The sequence below is a fragment of the Macaca mulatta genome, chromosome 11 (genome assembly GCF_049350105.2).
Source record: "Macaca mulatta isolate MMU2019108-1 chromosome 11, T2T-MMU8v2.0, whole genome shotgun sequence".
Lineage (NCBI taxonomy): Eukaryota > Metazoa > Chordata > Mammalia > Primates > Cercopithecidae > Macaca > Macaca mulatta.
The window spans coordinates 95,731,447-95,754,403 of NC_133416.1; the positions used below are offsets into that span (position 1 = coordinate 95,731,447).

The 22,957-nt window shown below is 36.3% G+C and overlaps 1 protein-coding gene across 4 annotated transcripts in view; it reads right to left on the minus strand.

Annotated features, from left to right (window-relative positions):
• Window positions 1-4,061: 4,061 nt before the first annotated feature.
• Window positions 4,062-22,957, minus strand: part of KITLG (KIT ligand) — an 87,672-nt gene continuing 68,776 nt past the window's right edge. For all 4 annotated transcript variants that reach the window (XM_077953220.1, XM_015152437.3, XM_015152436.3 and 1 more), the window contains 4 exons: window positions 18,761-18,870; window positions 17,742-17,809; window positions 16,564-16,640; window positions 4,062-8,469 (listed from right to left, as the gene is read on the minus strand). In XM_077953220.1, the coding sequence (XP_077809346.1) occupies window positions 16,601-16,640; window positions 17,742-17,809; window positions 18,761-18,870 (218 nt within the window). In that variant the 3' untranslated portion in view covers window positions 4,062-8,469; window positions 16,564-16,600. The remainder of the gene's footprint in view (window positions 8,470-16,563; window positions 16,641-17,741; window positions 17,810-18,760; window positions 18,871-22,957) is intronic.

Genomic DNA, 22,957 nt, shown 5'->3' on the forward strand with positions numbered 1-22,957 from the left:
TTTAAAAGGGTATTTAAATAATTATGTATGATAATATAATGGAGGATACATGATATTATGCATTTGTCAAAATATGTATGTGAGGTCACATGTTTTATGCTTCCAATGTACTTTTAGGAGCATAAAACATGTGACGTGACATACATATTTTCTAGCTTTATAACTACAGCAGTTTTGTTAAATTCTATTGTGTTTCTTCATTATTAACAACCAAAAAGGCTTTTTATGGGTTGTTTATAATTGTATACTCTACTATTTTCCTGACAGGAGAAAATTTCCGTTTTGGTCAAGCACTAATAAAAGCTGAGTTCCTACTTAGAATTTCACCCATCAGGGGACTGTTATGATTGTGAGAATTTTCCACAGTGGGCTGCTGGGTCCATTCATTTCAAACCTTGTTTCTCCTCCATTACGCACATACTTTTGGTGCCAGGTCTATAGGACATGTTCACATCATGATACAGCCTCTGGCCACACACCTTTGGGTCATGATGCCGTGGTGAGCTGGTGCCATGATTAGTAGAAGTGTTGCTGAAAGCCATTCCCACACCAGAACAGCCACTGATAAATGAAAGTCGCTGTAAATTTTACAAAAACATATCACGATGTGAACACATTCCTAGGCCCCCTCCTGGAAGTTATAAATAACCTGGATAGGTTAGAGTTTTTGAAATGTAAGCTTCAGAAAATCAGCCTCTAGCTTCTAGGAGTCTTTGAAAGTTATCTTTTTTTTTTTTTTTTCTTCAATATTCAAGGTGCTGTAGCAGTCAAGATAAGCTAAGAGTGAGAATGGGGAACAAGGTGAGTGTTTTGGAAGAGAAAATAATGTATTAAATAGTCTGTTTTGAGAATAGAAAAAGCAAATGGTCTAGGGAAATATAGTGCCTGCTTGAAGTTCATGGGAAGGAATTTACAGAGAGACCAGTAGACCTGAAGGTGCATTGTGCTCTAGCCATGTTAGCCATAAAAGTATAGACAAAGGGTGAGTAGAGAATGGGATGTGAGCCAGGCTGTGGTTTACCAAACAAATATTAGAAAGTGAGAGGGACCAACGGTGAAGAAGGTGTATGCAGGAGGACAATGATAATGCTGGACCACAGATTTTAATAACTACCTAGGAAGAGAAGACAGGGCATCAGAGGTTGACAGTAGTAAAAAAAAAAAAGTGGTAGAACCAATAGGTTGACAGGTCTAGTGAGTTAAAGGATGGTTAGGATTGGGGTATATGAGGGAGTAAACTGGAAAGATACAAAGTCGTGCTCAGAGATGGAATGAATGCAGTTGATATAAAAATGGGATGCAGTCAATGGCAACAACAAGGTGTATAGGAAGACCATGAGACTGATCGGTTAGAATAGTGTTGAAGGCACGTTTCCCAGGAGGACAGAAGTTCAATAACCTGAAAGTGCAGGATGTTTAAAGGCCCATTTATGGTTATATTATAATCCTCAATAATTAAAAGAATAGTATTATACAAATGAATCCAGTGACAATGATCCATCCAGGTGCTAAACCCATCAAGAAACCAGGTGTAAAAACCTGGAAGTTACTACATGAAAGCAAAAATGAGTGGCAGTGGGTATATAATATGATAGCAGGAGATTCTAATCTACAAGGGTCTAAGGATGAGAAAAGAATGACCCAGAAGCTGCAACGAGGAGCAGGGAACCCACCTCCAGATCCAGTAACACCTGTAGGAGGAACAGAGCCACCAATTGAGAGTGCTTCTGAGGCTGATATGTCCTTGAAAGAGAGCTTCATTTTAATTTTGAGTTAGGCAATTTAAAAAAAAGTTCTGATAGTATGTTAGATTTTGCTGAGTACTGAAATTCCAAAGGGCACACATTATATTACAATCATAATGCCTATCTATAATTTCCTGGTTATTAGGGTGCAGTGGGTAAAGATTTATCTAGGCTAATGTAGTGTTCCACGTTCTCCTAATAAATGAGAGATAAGGTTAGAGACTAGTATTGCATATAGATACATACATAGTTTGTACATGCCAAAGAATTCCAGAAGTTAATGAGGAATAATTAGCAGTGTTTATCTCCAGGGAAACTAACTTTAATGTTCAAGGGGACTTTTAACTGTATTTTATACCCTACTCTAGTGCAATACTGCAGTGTACAGTATGAGAAAGTTAAAATATAAATACTTGTTGGCTCTTTGATATTAAGAAATTATTAATAACTTTTCTTAGGTATAAAAGGGTACCAGGGTTATGCTTTCTAAAAGTTAACAATTAGAGATATACATAGAAATATTTCCAGATCAAATACATTTAAGTACTTTCCTGAAAATGATATGAAACAGGGAGTGGATAGGGAGTTTAGATAAAACAAGATTATTTAGGAGTTGAGTAAGGTTGAAGTAGGGTTATGGTTATATGAATTTATTAGACTATCTTGCCGACTTTTGCATGTATTTCAAATTGTCTATAATTGTCCATAATAGGCCAGGCGCGGTGGCTCAAGCCTGTAATCCCAGCACTTTGGGAGGCCGAGACGGGTGGATAACGAGGTCCGGAGATCGAGACCATCCTGGCTAACACGGTGAAACCCCGTCTCTACTAAAAAATACAAAAAACTAGCCGGGCGAGGTGGCGGGCGCCTGTAGTCCCAGCTACTCGGGAGGCTGAGGCAGGAGAATGGCGTGAACCCGGGAGGCGGAGCTTGCAGTGAGCCGAGATCCGGCCACTGTACTCCAGCCTGGGCGGCAGAGCGAGACTCCGTCTCAAAAAAAAAAAAAAAAAAAAAAAAAAAAAAAAGAAAAAATTGTCCATAATAATAATCTTAAAAAATAACTTCTCAGTGCAGTAGGTGATAGCCATTTAGATCACATTTTGTTTCAATTCCACTAATTATCATTTGCACTACATTTGAGGACTGCAATTATATCAGTATTTATGGACCCAACCTTCATGTTGTTTATGGATTAAAGACAACAACGAGCAATCAAAAAAAAAAAAAAAAAAAAAAAAGATGAGGTGTCTCAAGTTGAGCCTTGCAGGCCGTGTTGAAGAGTTTGGGTTTTATCTCAAAAATAGTGAGAAGCCATCGAAGTGTTTTAGCCAGAAACACACACATACACACACACACACACACACACACACACACACACACACACACCCCAACCAGATGTCTCCCTATTATTCACTATAATGTGATGAACTGGTTGAAAACGGGTGAAAGTAGAATCATGTGATCAGTTAGGAGGCTATTCTAATCATCTAGTCATATATTGGTCGAAGCTGGCAATATAAAATGTAAACAGAGTAGAGAGAATCAGCAAATTCTGAAAAGAAATGGTGGGTGATAAGTGTGGTGTCATATAGCAGGGGTATGTGCTTGAGAGTCAAATAGCATGCAGTGGTTAAGCAGGATGATTATCTACTGCCTAAATCACAGAAGCTATAGTGGGTTTTGATCTTGTCATTCCTCTTCTCAGAAAAAAGCAAAGGAGTCTAGGCTTCTCAGGGACCCTAACAATAGTGTCTGCACTCCCTGTTGTTACACTGAAGGCTCTGGTCTTATCTCTGCATATGTCTTTTTATACGGTGTGTGTTAAGGACATACCTGTTTGATTTGATAAAATAATATTAGAAATTTTATAACTTCTTTCTATGGAAAATGCTGCTCTGACTGGGCTTAATTCTCACTATAAAAATTTGTCTCATCCTTCTAAGTACTAGTCCAAACATCAGCTCCTCCACAGTCCTCCTCATTCTGTATCCATTTTTCCTTCCTGCATGCCCTAAGCTATATCTATTATAGTGTTTTTCTATATATCTATTGCATTTCTTTTCCCCAACCAAGTTATAAACCTCTTGAAAGCAAACATCGTGTTAATTCATTTTTTATTTTCCTTGATTACTTATCTTAGTAATCAATAAATATTTATTGAATTTAAATGATTTCATATCTCCTTGTGTCCATATTTCAACAAAAGCTAGATTAATGACAAAAGTTTCCATAGAAAATTTTGACTGTAGTTTAATAAATGCTCAATCATGTTGTAAACATATGTGATAAACTTAAGATATAAAATGACAGGGCAAATTTATGAGAGTGCATAAAATTCTTTATTTAGAACAATAAAGTATATGTATATATAATGTAAATTTAAATTCAAACCTGTATAAAAAAGGGTCGGGACATACACCTATTTTAAAAAGTACACATACAGTATATACACATCCACTTCACATTTTACAATCTTTTTTATTTAATTAAATTTCAGTCATAATAAAACTATTTAGAATAGTGTTGACATACATTTACATTATTATATGCAAACTCCAATCTATGACTGAACTAAGGGTATATCTGTGCATCCATCTAAATTAATACTTTTCAAGTCCATTGATTAAAAAAATGGTGGTAAGTGGACACTATAATCACATATTAATCCTTAGAATATAGGAGAATAAAATATTTTGATTGGAAAATTATATTTAGCGAGTCTTGTAGCTCAGAGATCAAGTACTGGAAAACGGTGTGGTTTTTAGTTTAAACAATTGTTTTAATTTTATTGTTAAAAACATCATAAGGATGTAGTTGGAGATGGCAGTTATAAATAAATTTACAATGCTTAGTAAACATTTCAGGATCACGAATATCCATTTTAGCATGGATTATTTCTTTAAAAAAACACCTTGTTATAAAATGAAAGTACCATTATTTTATTTTTACAAACAAAGGCATTTCAAGACTAGTTAATGGAAAGCAGCAACACTATGAATTGTGTGATCAAATTCCACAAATGAACTAATTAGAATTTCAACCTGAATGGTTTTATTTTAAAGCCAATTTCAAAATAATATTGTTTCAAAGATAAGCTGGTTTACTTTAGAATTCTTATCCCACTTTCCAATTTTAAAGTGTAATTAATGAATTACTCCGTTATAAATTGGTTCTAAAATATCTTTTGGCATTCAAAAACTTCATGAGCATTTTACATTTTCTGCTCTTAGTTTTCAATAAAATGAAAAGATTTAAACGCTCACTTTGGTGCATTTCCAAATGTTACACACATCTTACAGTTTCTCATCCTGACTAATATGACTAAAATGTACTACTGGTTTTCATTCTTTGGAGGTGATCCAAAATGTTTATTTAAGCAAAGGAAAAAGCCATCTCTTGTGTAAATGGTGATCCAATTCACCCTACTTGAGACTGAATTTCACTTTTACTAATGGACACTATTTACATTAGAAACAAGAACAGCAATGACTTTTTATAGTCAAGATACTTATTCACAGAGTCCAGAATTGGATATTTTCTATAGGTTAGTTTCAATGCTATTTTATCTTCTTTGTCAGTCATATTGCAATAGGACTCACCCCTAAGGAGTGATCTCTGAGTTTACCATATAGATAAATAAAAAATTGCGATCCAAAGAGGAGAGGTGATTTACCGTATCAGTTAATGACACACTGGAGGCTCTGGATGATCTTTTGCAACATCCATCCCACCAGGCCAAAATGCATTTTTGAAGAATATACTTTTTAAATATACAGAATGCCTAAAAGCTCCAAACTGGAATTACATTTTGAAATGAAAACTTGGCTGCAGTAAAACATTTTTAAATATCCATGATTTCTGAATGAATTTTTCTCTTTATTTATAACTTCAGTTGAATTAGAGTAGCAAAACGGGACCCAAAGTTTCTCCAAAGTACTTTAAAGTTCAATGAAATGTATTTATTTCTTACTAAAACCAATAATTCATTAGGTATGCATAATTTTTCATAATTTTCATTTTTTCACATACTTTTTAAGAGAATAGGCTACTTGTTCTATTATTGTATTGAAGAAAAATCAATTTGTCTCTGACTCATTAAAGGGTGGCAGTGTGGTAAGCGTATTAAATTACAACACAATATCCAGCAACACTTCATTATCACTCAGGAGGCACCATTTATCATAAAGCTGTTTTTTAAATAGACTTGGTTTCTACCAAAGAGGTGCGAAGCTTTCAGTATCATTGAGAATCTGCAGACTTCTGAGATCATTTTAAAAGGTAATTTTGAAACCTTGTAAGATGGAACTATCAGATACATGGCACCAACTGAAAAGGCGATTTCATGGTTTACTATGTCAGCAGTTAGTTTTCCATGATTTATGAAGAAGGATATTCAGAACACATCTGGGATAAAATAAGCAAAGATAAATATATATTTTTATCTCAAAGCAGAAATGACACAGTTAATGTCCAAGCAGCTAGCATTCAAAATAACGTTCAGCATTTTTCTATTGTTCATGCATTTTATTCAACTTTAGTGTTTTAAAAATTGGCAATCCATGTAACTTTCAATGGACCAATACATTTAATAAGCAGGACACATCTCCCCTCTCCTACCATGTCAGATTTAATAACTTGCTGAATTTGTTTATTTAACTCCATTGATTAAGACCATGTCCATGAGTGTTAAAATCCAGCTACTAGGTTTGAGGACAAAAGTACATTTATTATACTCTTAAGCACATTAAGCAGCATTTTCATATGCTCAAGCAAACTGAAACCACTGGTTAAATAAATCAAACTACTAGATTGAGAAGTATCTATCTTCTCAATCTATACACGAAATACACACATAACTCATATTAATCTCTATCTATTTTCCTGAAAACAATCAATGCCACACACCGAGACAGGACCTATCAGCAATTAAACTGATCTCTGGTTTTATTACTAATCAAGTGTACCATGGGATATCTGAGGGCCTGAACACCTTAATGCAGCTTCTCAAAGCACCTGGGTTACATCTTAGAGAAATTACTCATATTTAAGGAACCACAGCATGTTAGAGAAGAAAGGGACTGTAAGAATCATCTGGGCTCTTTGGTACAAAAAAGAGCAAAGGCCACTTACTGGAGTTGCATCTGGATTAGCTTTGAACAGAAGCTAAAATCTAAATATACTAGAAATTCTTGGACTTTTGAAATGAAAGGAAAGCTAGCAGTTAATTTTCATGCCCTTTTGTGTCACTACATTGAAAACTGTCATCTTATGGTTGTAGAACATGGCAATAATGTTATCACAAAGATTCAGTTAGAATGGAAAGCTTTGGATTCCTTTATGTGTACATTCAAGACATGTTAAAAGAAGTTGCATCAAAATAAACCGTAAGAAATCATTCTTTAACTTTACTCGGACGTTTTCTTGATTATTAAAAAAACTGGCTAGGAATATTCACATAATGTCTTACAAGTTCTAGTTTAAAAGCACAATGTCCATCTTGGGAATTCCTGCCAAATTCACTCTTAATATGACAAACACTGTCACACATTTTAAATAGCAAACTGACATGCATAACTACATAAAGCTTTCTTTTTATTTTTAATTCAAAAAGCTTAATGAATATAGAGTGCCTGATTTTAAATAAATGGATCCTTTAAACTGATAATGGTGATTATACTATAAATAACTAAAGTTTCCTGATTCCTTGCATTCCAAGTAACCTAGTTTTCAACACCCATATTAGCATGTGGGCTTGGTTTTCTAATGTTAGATACTAAATGTCATAATTTATTTTTATTCTCTCCCATAGTGAAAATTGAAATGGGACCATCTTACATTCAGCATTTTCTCCTAAGTCCTTTACATAGCTCTGTAATAGTTTTAGAGTATAAACACATCATAACATATTTTGCAAACACGATTTATACATCTCATAGTGGTCAAGGGAAAAGGCAGACTTTCCCAGGATGCCGATGTCCTCCTCAGCAGACTATTCTGATGTTCAGTGTTCTTAACTTCTTCCTGCGATGACTCTTTCGGAGAGTCTCCCCTTTGCCAAGGCATAATTCAGTACTGGCTCCTTTGCATAAATGGAACCGGGCAACCATTTGCATTTGTTTAGTGGGATATGGGTGAGCATGGTTTACATCAGGAAGAGATCAAAATCAGACCCATATCACTAATCAGTAACTATAAAAGCTGACATGCTGCCAACTCCAATCACAGTTCCCACTGCTTTCCACACTGTACAGTGGCTGACACTAGTGAGTTTTAAACATTTTTTTCTAGATCCCTTTAAGAAAAATTGTTACCCCTACTATCTAAGCTGAAATCTACTTGCGAAGACCAGGATGACTACAGGCTGCAGTTTGTATCTGAAGAATAAAGCTAGGTGTTTTGTCAGCATTTAGACATTTCTGGAGCCATGCAAATGGTGCATGCAGTCTGAGACACGTGCTTTCTCTTCCAACATCAGCTGCAAGTTCTAAATGAGACCCAAGTCCTGCAGGTCCTTAAAATAGAGTCCTGCTCCATGCAAGTTCTTCTTTATAGATGATTAATTCAGTGCCAGTTTCACAGTAAAACATTCTGTTCCAATTTCTGAATCATCCATATAAAGTCATGGGTAGCAAGAACAGATAAAGATGTGGTCTGTCACTCCAGACAGAATATGAATTTGTTTAAAGCTGCTTCATTTATGAAGCAAACATGAACTGTTACCAGCCTAGAAAGGAAGGAAACAAAAAGAGAGATTATGGTGTATCTGCCTTCTGCGTTTTTAAAAATCTCAGTAGCTGAAATCATGTATGACCACAGAATGAGTAACAGATTTACAATGTATGCTTCACTTACATAGCATAAAAGAACTTGATAAATGTTTTCTTAGATGCAGTGATCAGTCACTTTCTATGATCTCCCTGGTAACACATTATATGAACAATCTTACTTATTGTTTATTATCTATGTCCTCCCATTAAAATGTAAGCTCCATGAGGGCAGGGAGCTTCTCCATCTCTTTTAATGCTGTACCTCCACCCTTATAACAATGCCTGGCACTTAACAGATACTCAATAAATATTTCACTCTATAACTTTCATACCTCTTGACATTCTACCAATGATCTCAGTTTGTGGTAATACAATTATCAACCTAGTTAGCTTTGAATTTCTCCAGCAAGACTATAAAAGGTAGTAGATGGGGGTGAAGGGAGAAGGATTGATGAACAAAGAAGTGTCTGGAGAGTGGAGACCAGAGAAGTGGAGATAGATGGAGTAGCATGAAAGAGATCCCTAGGACAGGTGGAGAAGCTGGTCAGTGGCCACCAACAAGTAATAGCCTCACATGGCCACTGAGCCACTCTAGTATCTTGACTATCTAGTTAGGTTCTAGCAATCATTTCTCCCAGCTGAGGAAACAGCAGCAGAAAGACTTCATCTAACACTTCCAGCCAAAAAAAGAAAGACTGAAATCTTGGCACCACATCCCACAAAGCTTCTGTGGAAGGTCATTTGGCCTCAGTGTGGCTTATTGTACTTGTTGAAGCATGAAAGCCATATTTTGTTTTAGTTCTTCAGTACTTGTGTTAATCTACTAGGTTTCAGATGTTTCAACTTTCCAGTAAAGTATTTGTATTTCTTCTCTACTTAAAAAAATATATTTAGATGGTATCATCATCCCATCTTCAATCACAGTCTCTAAATAAATGTGTTTTGCATTTCTCATCTTCTCTGCTCAATCTCTTTCACTACTTTTGTCCTTGTTTATCAACCCAGCGTCACAGATCACTGTTTTTAAAGTATTGAGATCATTACACAGATTAGCCATAAAATTCCATAGTGTGAGTAATAAGAATTGCAATGTTTTCCCAGTCTGCCTAACTATAATATATTAAAAACTGTCTTATACAACAATTTAACAAACAGAGAACTCTAGAAGCTAGACAACCTGTATTTAGGAAATCAGAATTAAATCTAGAACAAAAATTAACAGAAACTAAGATAAAACTTCAGAAATCCAAAATATATAGAAAATATTTTAAAAGCATGGTTAGAAAGCAAAAGGGAATCACAAAAAGCAAAAGAATGTATTTTTTAAAGGTATAAATAATTTGAAACACAAAGCTGAATGTAGAGAATTAAATGTAGGACGGGCATGGTGACTCACGCCTGTAATCCCAGCACTTTGGGAGGCTGAGGTAGGCAGATCACCTGAAGTCAGGAGTTTGAGCCCAGCCTGGCCAACATGGTGAAACCCTGTCTCTACTAAAAATACAAAAATTAGCTGGGTGTGGTAGTGCACACCTGTAGTCCCAGGTACTCGGGGGGGCTGAGGCACAAAAACCCCTTTCAACCCAGGAGGCGGAGGTTGCAGTGAGCTGAGATCACACCACTGCACTCCAGCCTGGGCTACAGAGCAAGACTCTCTCTCTCTCTCAAAAAAAAAAAAAAAAAAAAAAAAAAAAAAAAAAAAAAAGAGCGAGAGCAAGATAATTATATGTAGAGAAGATTGGAAATCTATTTTTGATTTTGTCCCTGGGTCACTTAGCAAAGAAAATAAACTTAAAGACTGACACCTGTTTTCCCATAGAACAAAACTAAAATTTTTATAATGACAACCTGGGTCTTGCAAGAACCCTTGTGAAATAAGAAGAGAAAATTTATCATTAACCCTCATTACACATGAAAAACCAAGGTTTAAAAGACATGAACTGGTAACTGATATAAACTCATCTAGTATTATACGTATACCAAAGAGTCAAGGCTTGAACCCAAGTCTAATCCCTTCTAATCATCTGCTTTACAATCTATCTACAGAAACCAAACTTCCAAAGCTTTGGAAAAGTCTTAGGAAATATCTGGCAAAGAATCACAGATCTTGCCATTTGGTAACCAACCATTCCCAAGCCTTGAGGCCTAAATTTCCAAGCTTGACTTGAAATTGTCCTTTATTCCAATTCTAAGATTTATTTTCTTCCCCCTTAGCTCAGATATACAGGAAATTTTGTTTGTATTTCTTTGGTGAACCTCTCCACAATCAAACCCATGCTATTTACTATCAACTACACGAGGCCATTTCTGTGACGAAGCAATTTTTCTTTCAAGGTCTCAAATAAAATTCTTTGCAGATAACTCTCAAATTGCAAATCTGTTCTTTCCAGGCCTGACTGTTATCTGAAGTTCCAGTCTAACATATTTGGCCACTGGTCAGTTTCAATAATATTTACCAACAGCTTCTTCACCTGATTTCACATTTCCTGTTAATAACAGAGTGGGACACACTCTGGTACGTCCCATAGTCTCCAAATCATTCTTGAGTTCTGCCTGTAATGACAAATCTCACATCCCATTAGTAACTAGGATTTGTTGATTCTTTTACTGCAATGTCTTCAAATGGTCTATGCTTTCTTATTTCCTGGCCCTGATGCTAATTCTGTTGTCATTCTCTCTCACATCTTATTTGAAGACTGGCCTGGTAAGTGGACTCCATTTCTCTAGTTAACCATTCCCATACATCTTGCCATACCAACACCGAATTAGTTTTCCCACATCTCTGCTTTGATTGTCACCCACATCTTTCTTATAGCATTTTATCCCAATAGCTCCTTATGTGACACAAGCTTATATTTTAAGCTCCATTCCTGGAATTCAAACCCTTTCTCAAACTGATGCTCACCCTTTCTTCTCAGCATGTTAACTCTTTATATGTGACTTCCACTGGAATCCAACTGTCCAAACTGACCCTTGAACATAGTTTCTACTTTGGGACTTTCCTGACTTAGTTTACGCTGTGCGCTCTGTACAGATGCTACGTCCATCACTTACAAAGTGAAGCTTTTCTCCTATTGTTAGTGATTTCTCTCTCCTTTCAAAAATAGGTAATTGTATTTGGGTGTGCTCAATTCTAAGATGTCATCCATGCCAGTATCTAGAACTGTGTTGAATTCCCAACTTGTAGGACCATATGCAGAGTATTATGTATATGTCTGATTTCCTTTTGTAGGCTATAAACAATCTGAGGACACAACGAAGTTATATTAAGCTTTGCATCCATCAATGCACCTACTAGAGGTTGTTGGAATCACATTTGTGGGAAGAGTAAAGAGCAAAAGTTTCCTGTAATGTATTAACCTAAATAAAGCTTTTAATGTAATGTATCTGTTTTATTTATTTATCTTAATCTTTGCTATACACAACACAATATGAAAAAGGTTTTTGTAGGATGCTACTATGGATACTTGGCATAACCTATGTGACCAAGTAAATTTTTAACTTTTCACATAGCTATTCTCATGCATAGTGTCAAATAAACACAACTTCAGTTAATTTTTTATTTTTATATTTTGAGACCAGGCCTTGCTCCATCACCCAGGTTGGAATGCTGTGATTTGATCATGGCTTACTACAGCCTCAAACTCTCGGGCTTAGGCAATCCTCCTGCCTCAACCTCCTGAGTAGCTGAGACCACAGGTGTCTCACCATGCCCACCCAATTTTTAAATTATTTGTAGAGATGGGGTCTTCCTATGTTACCTAGGCTTGTCTCAAACTCCTGGGCTCAAGTGATCCTCCCACCTCAGCCCCCGAGGTACTGGGATAAAAGGCATGAGCCACCACTCTTGGCATATTTCTTCCTAGGTGCAACTTTCTTTGTTGTTGTTTCTAGTTCAATATACTCCTTCCACGTTTGTTCCTTGTATTTAAGATATTAAACCCTCCTTCTTTTCATTTCCCGAGAACTAGCCCATATGTTCTCTATTCTAGTGTTCCAATATTTGTCTTGATTTAATTTGTTTTAGTTGGTGAAACTTCCATTTCAGAGAGAAATCCTTGCCATAAACCTGAGTCATTCCTTGTATTTTCCCCTTCCCTGCTAACCAAGAAAATGATTATAATTCAAATTATATATATTTTTAAACGTATAATTGCAACTCCACATTTTATTTCTATCTTGGTATTTTTTACTACGGTTATTCTTATTTTTTAGAAGATTTTCTCTCCTACCACATCATAGTTCGGTCTCCCAGACTTTCCCTCTACTACACACCTATCTAGGAACTAGACTTAAGAGTTCCTTGGAGAGTTTTCCATCTCTGTTAGTATGAGGCCAAATGTAAGGGTTTACTTCATATAATGGGTAGTCAATAGATGATTACAAATGATATACACTCATTTTTACTTTGGGATTTTCAGATTCTTGATGATGAACTGGCCCTTTTCTCCCTCTTTCCCTACTTTTCCCTCAGCATTTGAATTCTTATGTACTCATACACACATACAAGTTTATTTCTGTTTTTATCTTCATAAATTTTATTCTCATGTTATTGTAATTCTGAGATATTCATTCATCTTTCCATTAACTTATTCAACAAATAGTTATTCATCATTTATATGTGCACAGTATAAGTGACATTGTTTAGTAGGGCTCCAAAATTAAATTAAGAAAAAAAAATCCTGCCCCCTAAGAGCTTATGGTTTTGAAAAGGGCACAAAATGTTCATTTAAGTGACTGTGATGTCCTACCAAGGGTCGTATGAAATCTATTTAGAGGGCCACAAATAGAGATTATTTTCATTTGGGAAGTCAGCTTTTTGTAGGTGGTAGTATGTGACCTGAGCCTTGGCAGAGCTTTGCAGAGATGATGAGTAAGGCACTTTATGAAGGAGAATGAGTCACGTTTTCATTCACTCTGTGATCTATTTCCCATTGACTACTCAATAAGTGAGCTGGGTTTTTTTTTTTTTTTTTTTTTTTTTTCTGGATAATTCTGGCTTCTTTAACCCGGCTAATGTGATTCATTTTATACATGAGTAATAATTCATACCTTAAGAAAAATAATTTATTAATTTCCTATGTGATTATATTCCCTCTTCATATGCATACCTTGCTGTCTCATTAATCCAAGCCAATAAATTAAACACGCACATTCACACAAAAGATAAAAACAAATCCTACTTCAGAAGAACAATCTTCTTTGCCATTTGCTTAAACTTTCATTTAGGGCTGAGTCACTCACTCAGTCTCTCATTCAACAAACATTTATAGAGAGCCAACAGTGCACAGGTAGCATGTTAGGTGTTGAGGGTACAGCAAGAAACAGAAAGACCCAGCTCTTGTCTTGGAATGCTAACTCAGTATTCAAACATACATAAGTTGTTTGACTATGGTTGCTTTAAAATACCATCTTTTTTCCTCCTAAACAAGTGGCCTGGGTTTCCGTATCCTAATCCACTCCCAAATGTCATGATTAAAACCACATGATTAAAGACCTGTGTGCCAAAACAGGATCCCAGCAATGCAATCCCAAACCAAACAACAGAGGACATTACTTGAGCATTTAAGACTCAATTAACCATTTAATGTGTGGTTTGTGAATGCTGCTTGAGAGAACTGAAATGGCTGTCAAGAAGAAGAAGAAAAGGAAAAAAAAACCAAAAAGAAAACAGTGAATCTCATCTTACGGTTCAAAGGCAAAAAAATGAATTTTTAGGAAAAAGCATCGTTTCAGCTTGGGAAATACTGCTCCAGAAAATAAAAAGTGTTAAGCAAAGGTTCTATCCATTTACATGATTTGACAGGAAGAATGAGCCTAGAAAAAAGTGGGAATGGGCAGCAGAAAACAGAGGGTGCTATTCATGGTATGGACATGTTAATCAAGAGTATGATTGAAGGTAAAAGTGACAGAGTATGTAGAATAAAGTATTACAGTGTTAGAGAAATGTGCAACATAATTATATCATGTTATCTTGAGTTGTTAAAAAAATGTTGTATAACCATAAAAGTAAGCTCATTACAGGAGGCCAGATACTTTATGACTCAGCTCCACTGAAGAAGATTCCGCCTAGAGATAAATCTCTGAAGCTGGGACAGGGGTTAAAGCTGGAAGGGCAGTGACTTGCCGGGTAAAGAAGAACTCACCACAGACTATCTAGGTAATAAAGAGGAGAGTAAATAATCCTTTGACAATGAGGGAATGCACAGAAGAAATGAGGAATTAGAAAGAGAAGAGAATATTCGCATGCCACTGTGGTAAATGCACTCAGGATTCCATGACAGTAACAAAAATAACAGCCAATTAGCAGAAGCAAAAGTGAGGGACAGCATGAATCAATACTGATTAAGTTAAGGCAGCTGTGGGTCTTCCTGCAACAGTATCTGCAGCAAGGGAGCAGAGAAAGTAGACAGGACAGGAGATAATGATCACTAGTAACTTCTAGCCACATCTTACTCTCCTTTCTCCCACAATCCTTCCGCAGACCCATACAATCACAGCATGTGTCTGCCATGCGTTTATGCTCAGTGTATCCTGGGCTCTGAACTATTATAATGCATAATTATTACTAGTCATGTGGAAAGTGGCAATTGACCTTGAAAATCTTACTCTCCTGACTGTAAGATATTTGGATGTTTTCTCTTTTTCCTTAAAATGGCAGGGAAACATTCTGGTTTTCTCTTGTTTCAGCATCTAACACATGGGACACCGTCATGTTATGGTGGTCACACCTAAATAAAATTGATTCCATATGTCTTTATTCTATTAGTAATACTTAATTTTAGTCCTAATTTGCTATATTCCCCTTGTCTAATTAATTTTCTGGCCTCAAAAACAGTCCAAGTAAACATACAACTGTTAATTTTTTTGTGCATCTCCCATACAAGATGAATCCACTAGTCAGGACAAACACTGCTTACCTTTCAAAACTGGAGAATACACAATGAATTAGATATGCACATTTCAATTATGTAACAACTTCAGCCAACATGCTGACATCTGCTTGATAGACCACTTACTAATGAAGTTTGTTTATAAATTCTGGCATCTCATATGCTGTATAGTTCTAGCTAAATACTTCAGTTTGAATTAAAATGTTTACAATCTACCCATCTGACAAAGGGCTAATATCCAGAATCTACAAAGAATTTAAACAAATTTACAAGAAAAAAATCAAACAACCCCATCAAAAAGTGGGCAAAGGATATGAACAGACACTTCTCAAAAGAAAATATTTATGCAACCAACAGACACATGAAAAAATGCTCATCATCACTGGCCATCAGAGAAATGCAAATCAAAACCACAATGAGATACCATCTCATACCAGTTAGAACGGTGATCATTAAAAGTCAGGAAACAACAGGTGCTGGAGAGGATGTGGAGTAATAGGAACACTTTCACACTGTTGGTGGGACTGTAAACTAGTCCAACCATTGTGGGAGACAGTGTGGCAATTTCTCAAGGATCTAGAACTAGAAATACCATTTGACCCAGCCATTCCATTTCTGGGTATATACCCAAAGGATTATAAATCATGCTGCTATAAAGAAACATGCACACATATGTTTACTGTGGCACTATTAACAATAGCAAAGACTTGGAACCAACCCAAAGGTCCATCAATAATACACTGGTTAAAGAAAATGTGGCACATATACACCATGGAATACTATGCAGCTGTAAAAAAGGATGAGTTCATGTCCTTTATAGCAACATGGATGAAGCTGGAAACCATCATTCTGAGCAAACTATCTCAAGGACAGAAAACCAAACATTGTATGTTCTTACTCATAGGTGGGAATTGAACAATGAGAACACCTGGACACAGGGCGGGGAACATCACACCCTGGGGCCTGTCATGCCGTGGTGGGGAGGGGGGCGGGATAGCATTAGGAGATATACCTAATGTAAATGACAAGTTAATAGGTGCAGCACACCAACATGGCACATGTATACATATGTAACAAACCTGCACTTTGTGCACATGTACCCTAGAACTTAAAGAATAAAAGAAAAAAAGAAAAAAAAAGGAAAGAAAAAAAACTTACCAATATACGAAAGTAACAGTGTTGATACAAGCCACAATTACACTTCTTGAAACTCTCTCTCTTTCTCTTGCAACATACTGAAAAACAATAAAAAATAAAAAATTTAAAAAAATAAAAAAAGTCATGCTTATTTGCTCTTAGTCAGAGATTCTGAGGTACACCATGACCTGGGCATTGTAAAAGGCAGCTTTTCTGTAAATACAGTAGTAGAAGATTGCAAAATTTAATGGGGAGCTTACCTTCTTATTACTATAGGGAAGAGGGAAGACTTCATTTGTCTTAAGGTAGTCTTTCAAAGTAGTTAAAACATTTCTTTCTCTGTATATGCATATACACACACCAAACATGCCTATATGCATTTCATATGTGTCTGTGTATACAATAGGCATGACATGAGAGAATGCAACACACCAAATGAAAATTATAATCAAAGGTAAGGGAACATATGAGCACTGGGCAGTATAGGGTAAGGTGAAAGAGTAACAAGAGCCAGCTACAGAGAACGGAAAGTCATCTTACAGCAAATTTTGCATTTGGCTTTACAGAAAACAACAAGCATGCTGAGAAAAGTTAAGGGCTCTGAAAGCCAGAGTAAAATAAAAGATATATTAAATATACAAGAGAAAATCACGAACATATTTCGAATAAGAAGTCACACTATGAACCAGTGTTTACAGAAGAGTGTGACTAAAGGTTGAGTTTAGAAGGGCAAAAGAAAAGATCAGTGGCAGCAACTCATGAGATCATAAAGATGTCAGTGATGATAATGCTTCCTACCAAAAGAACTAAGCTTAGGAAAAGGCTCTGAGAGCTGAATCAGTATGTTTTGATAAAAGTGTGGAAAAGAAAGAACATGAGCAAATATGCCTCCAGAGTTCCACAACTAGGAGTCTGAGAAGATTCTGCTGCCTTACTTAAATAAGAAAGCAGAGGTAACCCCTTTATAAACCCTAAGAAGGGTCATGAAAACAATTATGTGAAGGTATTCTACAGGTAAATCGAGATGCAGCATTGAAGAGAGAGTGAGACATCAGAAAGATGGATAAAGAGTTGGGACTCACTGGTTAGGAGCTACTGTCATGAATTAAGGACTTCTTAAAGACATTCTGGGCATGTACACAGCGTGTGAAATGGCAATGCCATGCTTGATTAGGCACACATTTAGCAAAACAAAATACCTTATCTCATTATCGTCTTCATTAATTTGTATATTTTCAACTGCCCTTGTAAGACTTGGCTGTCTCTTCTGGAAAAAGAAGAAACACACATGCTGTAAAACGATCAATGAATGGTCTAATATTTAAGAGGTAAGTGCACTCCACTTTTATCTTTTATGTCAATAACTCCAATAACAGTTTTTTCAGCATGTAGCATGCAAAATGTTTTTGTAATAAAAAATTATGAAAGTTGCACGGTACCATCAACTCAACATTTTTAGGATGTTGGGGGAGAAAGAGTAAGAAAGAAGTTGACATTTAATCAAATTCAAAAGACATTTCAAGAAGCTGAATCACAATGATTTTTGCACATTTTTAAATTTTAGACAGGCTTCAATAAGAAGAGAACAAAAGAGTAGAAATCCAAAAATAGCAGATAATACAAATGACATTTCTATTTATCTTTTAAGTATATCATATGATTTTTGGCAGATCTTCCTTTTCATATTTAGTTCAGGTTATTAACGCTAGTTCCTAATTCTTTTTTTTTTTTGAGACGGAGTCTTGCTCTGTCTCCCAGGCTGGAGTGCAGTGGCGGGATCTCCACTCACTGCAAGCTCCGCCTCCCGGGTTCACGCCATTCTCCTGCCTCAGCCTCCTGTGTGGCTGGGACTACAGGCGCCCGCCACCGCGCCCGGCTAATTTTTGTATTTTTAGTAGAGACGGGGTTTCACCATGTTAGTCAGGATGGTCTCGATCTCCTGACCTCGTGATCCGCCCATCTCGGCCTCCCAAAGTGCTGGGATTACAGGCGTGAGCCACCGCGCCCGGCAAGTTCCTAATTCTTAAGTGTGAATAATCAGCTACAGGGATTGTCTCCAGATGTAATGAGAAATGGGAAACTTTCTAAAATTTAAATTTTGTTTAGATTATAAACTAAGGTAGAATTCACTGTTTTCGTAATGGATCATTTCTTGAGGAAAAAAGATTAATAATTTATGTAAACATAGCATATTAAAAAAAGGAATGGCAACACTTACCTTCCAGTATAAGGCTCCAAAAGCAAAGCCAATTATAAGAGAAAAGAATGCTGGCAATGCCATGGCTGCCCAGTGTAGGCTGGAGTCTCCAGTGGGATTTTTGGCCTTCCCTATAATTTAAAGAACACAGTGATGAATACAGCATATTCATCCTAGAAGTTTTGCTCTTATGCTGTGGTTGTTTTTAACTGTTTCCGTAACACATTCTGGACCTATATCTGTTTAAAGTATTCAAAAGATTGATTTTTCTGCTGAATATTGCTTTTGCAAGGCAATATAAGTCCAGGTAGTCTCCAAAAGATGAATGCATTAAAAAGGAAAGAAATCACAGAGACAGAAAGAAATCTGGCTTGGGTAATTCTGCCACATATGGAACACAGACTTAATATATTTCTGGGGGGGAAATGACTTACACTATCAAACAAATCTATCTCTCATGCCTTTATCTTGGTATTTGGCTACGTTGGGTCAGCCGGATGTCCCAGAATCAAGGTAGCCAAACACCACGTTCTTCCTGTTCTATACAAAGACCAAACCCAAGTCTTGAAATTCACCACTCAGGCCAAAGGAAAGACCAGACTCAAAAGCAAAAAGCAGCTTACTAAAGAGGGAGATATTCTGGAATTTGCTACCTAAAACCTTTCTCAGGCAGAAGGATAGCATCTAAGGAGGGGGCTTCAAACAAAGCGGTGTGGGAGACCTCACTAAGGAAAGCAGACCTGCTCTCTGAGGGTGCGGTGACTACCATGTTGACAGTTCCATCCCTAAGACTATGAGCCAAGATGCAATCCTGGAATCTGACTAAGACACAGCAGCAATCTTCCTGCAGGAGAGAGGGAGGGAGAAAAACAGCAAAGACTAGGTGGTGGGGAGGCAGTGCGGGGGAGGGTTGGGGGAAGTGCCCATAGATTACTTAGCTTCACATCCTATAGAGGTCAATGTTATCTCACTTTTTTTATTTCACTTGTTCATGCGTGGGGCTTAAGAACCAGGTCTTTGGTCCATCAGGGATACTACTGTCCCTCTTGCAGGCAGACAAAAAGAATTTTATCAGAAGAGATTTGCTTAGACCTCCAGCGAATGACTTTCAATACTTTCCACTGCAGCTATCCAGTAGGAATCAATGAGATTTGAATTGTATGCCTCAAGGCCCAAATGAAGGCTATTTGGGGACAAAGCTTAAGCTGACAACAAAGTTTTGATTTTATGCAAAGATAGCCTGCAGAGAATTTGTGTGGAGAGGAAGCTCATCTGGGCAGGATTTGAGTGATCCCAAATTCCTGGGTTATTACCATATTAATTATATCTCCTTATTACCAAAACTATCCACTGTCCAGAAATCTTGGGAACTGACTTGTTTCATTTGACTAATAATAACTAACATCTGTAGACATATAGAACACAAAGAATTGTGCTATAATTTTGCTGAACTTCTTTTTAGAGTGAGCATTTTTAGGAGCACCATGCCTGTGACATGGTTATCTTGGTGTTTATGAAACAAGCAAATGAATATTCTTCCTTGATTCAGATCTGGAGCTCACTAAAGGTTCAACATAATTACTGATCCAAAGTCTTATTGCATCTCATTATTCTAGTACTTAATGATGAACTCTTACAAGACATCAGGTATGTCTCCAAGCACACGTGTACTAACTCACTTAAAACTCACAGAAACTCTGTGAAGGAGGTATTATGATCTTCCATTTGACCGAAGAGTCAACAGAGTTTAACTTGACTAGTATATGAGTCCAGGAAGGTTGAGTCAAGACTATTTCTAGAAGATGTATAAGGTAATGACAAAGTTAGGATTTCTTTCTCTATCATTTAGGTACTGTCTGCAAGGATCTCAAACATAAACATCTTTTAAACATTCTCTTTACTTATCATAAAGGATATTACTGTTATGCTATAAACATAATTTCCTTTGGATAACTAGTAGGTTTGTATGTTATTCCATTATCCCATGACTTTTCCTTACACACTCACAACTCTGTAATAAGTTTTCATATGCCCTGGTCCTCTGACATGGCCAACTTTTGAGTTAACCCTGAAAACTAGCATGCTTTCTTCAAATTTCCCTAACCCTTCTCCCAAAAAACAAGTCTTACCCCCTTTGTGTTACAACTAAAAACATTTGCATAATTCTATTATGATACATATTATGTACTGTACTATGAGTATTTACTTCTGTTTCTCTTAGAATGTGAGCACCACAAAATCTTGTCTTGTGCATAGGTATCTAAGTGGCATATTCATGAATGACATCACCTAGCTAAAAGTTGCTGACAATGCAAGACTCAAAATTTTTTAAAAAGAAAGAAAAAGGAAACAATGAACAAAAAAGAAGCTTGTCCATTCATCTTGCAATTTAAAAAGTAATCTCTAATTCAGAGGCATGGGATTAAATAGGTATTTTATATTTAATTTGTCTTCTAAAATCAGTAGGAAAGACTTTTTGTTTCCAAACACGATGGTAGCAGACTAGCCTTTCCAACCTAAGTAATTATAATTCTGGACAAATTATGAGGCAACTCTTTTCAGAAATTAGGGAACAGCAGCACAAATGTGTAATTCGTGAGACAGGGAATCCACACTAAGTGAGGCTCATGTTTGCCCTGGCTTTCGGCTTTCAGCTCTCCTGTCTGGGGTGCACTTTCAGATTGAGGTGTGGAAGACAGAGTCCAGGCAAGGATCAATGGCCTCACTAAGGCAGGGAGTCAAAGATTGAAATTCAGGGCTGCTGATGTGGCTGGGGTTTCTAGATCTAGGTTATTTCAAAGAAGGGAGCCATGCAAAGAAGGAGCATCAGAAATCTCTAGATGAATCTCCTTAAGTTACTGGTCCAATAATAAGCTTTATATGCACCAGTAGAGAAGTCACAAAACCTGACTAAAAAATAAAATAACAACAACAAAAGAAAACAAAAACCAAACCTTTGGGAAGCTATAATATTAATAGAGACCTTAGCAGTCACAGAACAATGGTGGACAAAGTTGTTACGACAAGCAATATTGGAGAGATTTTCTGAGTACTTTAGAGGTGTCTCAGATATTCCATGCCTTAGGAATAAGGCTACTTTCGTTTGTACCCAAGAATGTTTAAAAACAAGGCTGGGAGAAAAGATAAATCTCATCTGCTAGTATTCGAACCTCTTACCAAAACACAATTCAATAGCCTCTAAAGAAATGCTATAGAACTGAAAGATATTCAACAGCATAGAATTCATAATATCCGGCATTTAAACAATCACTAACCATTTAAAAGGAAATGTGACCCTTCCTTTTAATCAAGGAGGAAGAAGTCAATAGACATTAACTCTGGGATGACCTGTGTGTTGAAATTTGGAGACAAGAACTTTAGAGCAGCTATGATCATTATGCTTAAGTGATAAAAAAGAATTTTTTTCATAATGAGTATGCAGATGGAAAATTCCAGCAGACAAACATAAAACACATTAAAAAATTAACTGGACATTCTAGAAGACAAAATATAAATGTATAAATAAAATAATTCACTGGATGAAAAATTCAGCAGATCAGAGATGGTAGAAGAAAAGGTCAATGAACTTGAAAGCAGACAAGTAGAAATTACTCAGAAGAACAGAGAGAAAAGAGGATAAATAAATGAATAAAACTTCTGTGACCTAAGACACACTAGCAAACTGCTAACATACATGCAAGTAGTATCTCAGAAAGAGAGAAGAGATAAAATGGATTAAAAAAAATTGAAAAAATTATGGTTATTTTTTCACCAAATTTCAGGGAAAACAAATTTATGTATCCAAAAGCTTGACAAATCTCAAGAAAGATAAATACAAAGAAAACCACTCGTAGGCATATTCTAGTTTAACTGTTAAAAGGAGAACACTTTGAAAGAAGGCAGAGGAAGAAACGACCTAGTACATGCAGGGAAAAAAATAAGACAAATGGTGGCTACTTTTTTTTTTTTTTTTTTCCAGAAACAGTATCTGCAGGAACACAATAGAGTGATATTTTTAAAAGACTAAAAGAAAAAAAAAAAAATTCTGTTTACTCAGACTTCAATATCTAGTAAAAAGTACCTGCTACATGGAAGACAAAAAAAGATATTTTTCCAATTAAAAAGAAAAAAGAATTTGCTGCCAGTGGATCTGTATTATAAGAGACACCAAAGAATGTTTCTCAGCTTGAAGGAAATTAATACCAAATGGAAACTTGG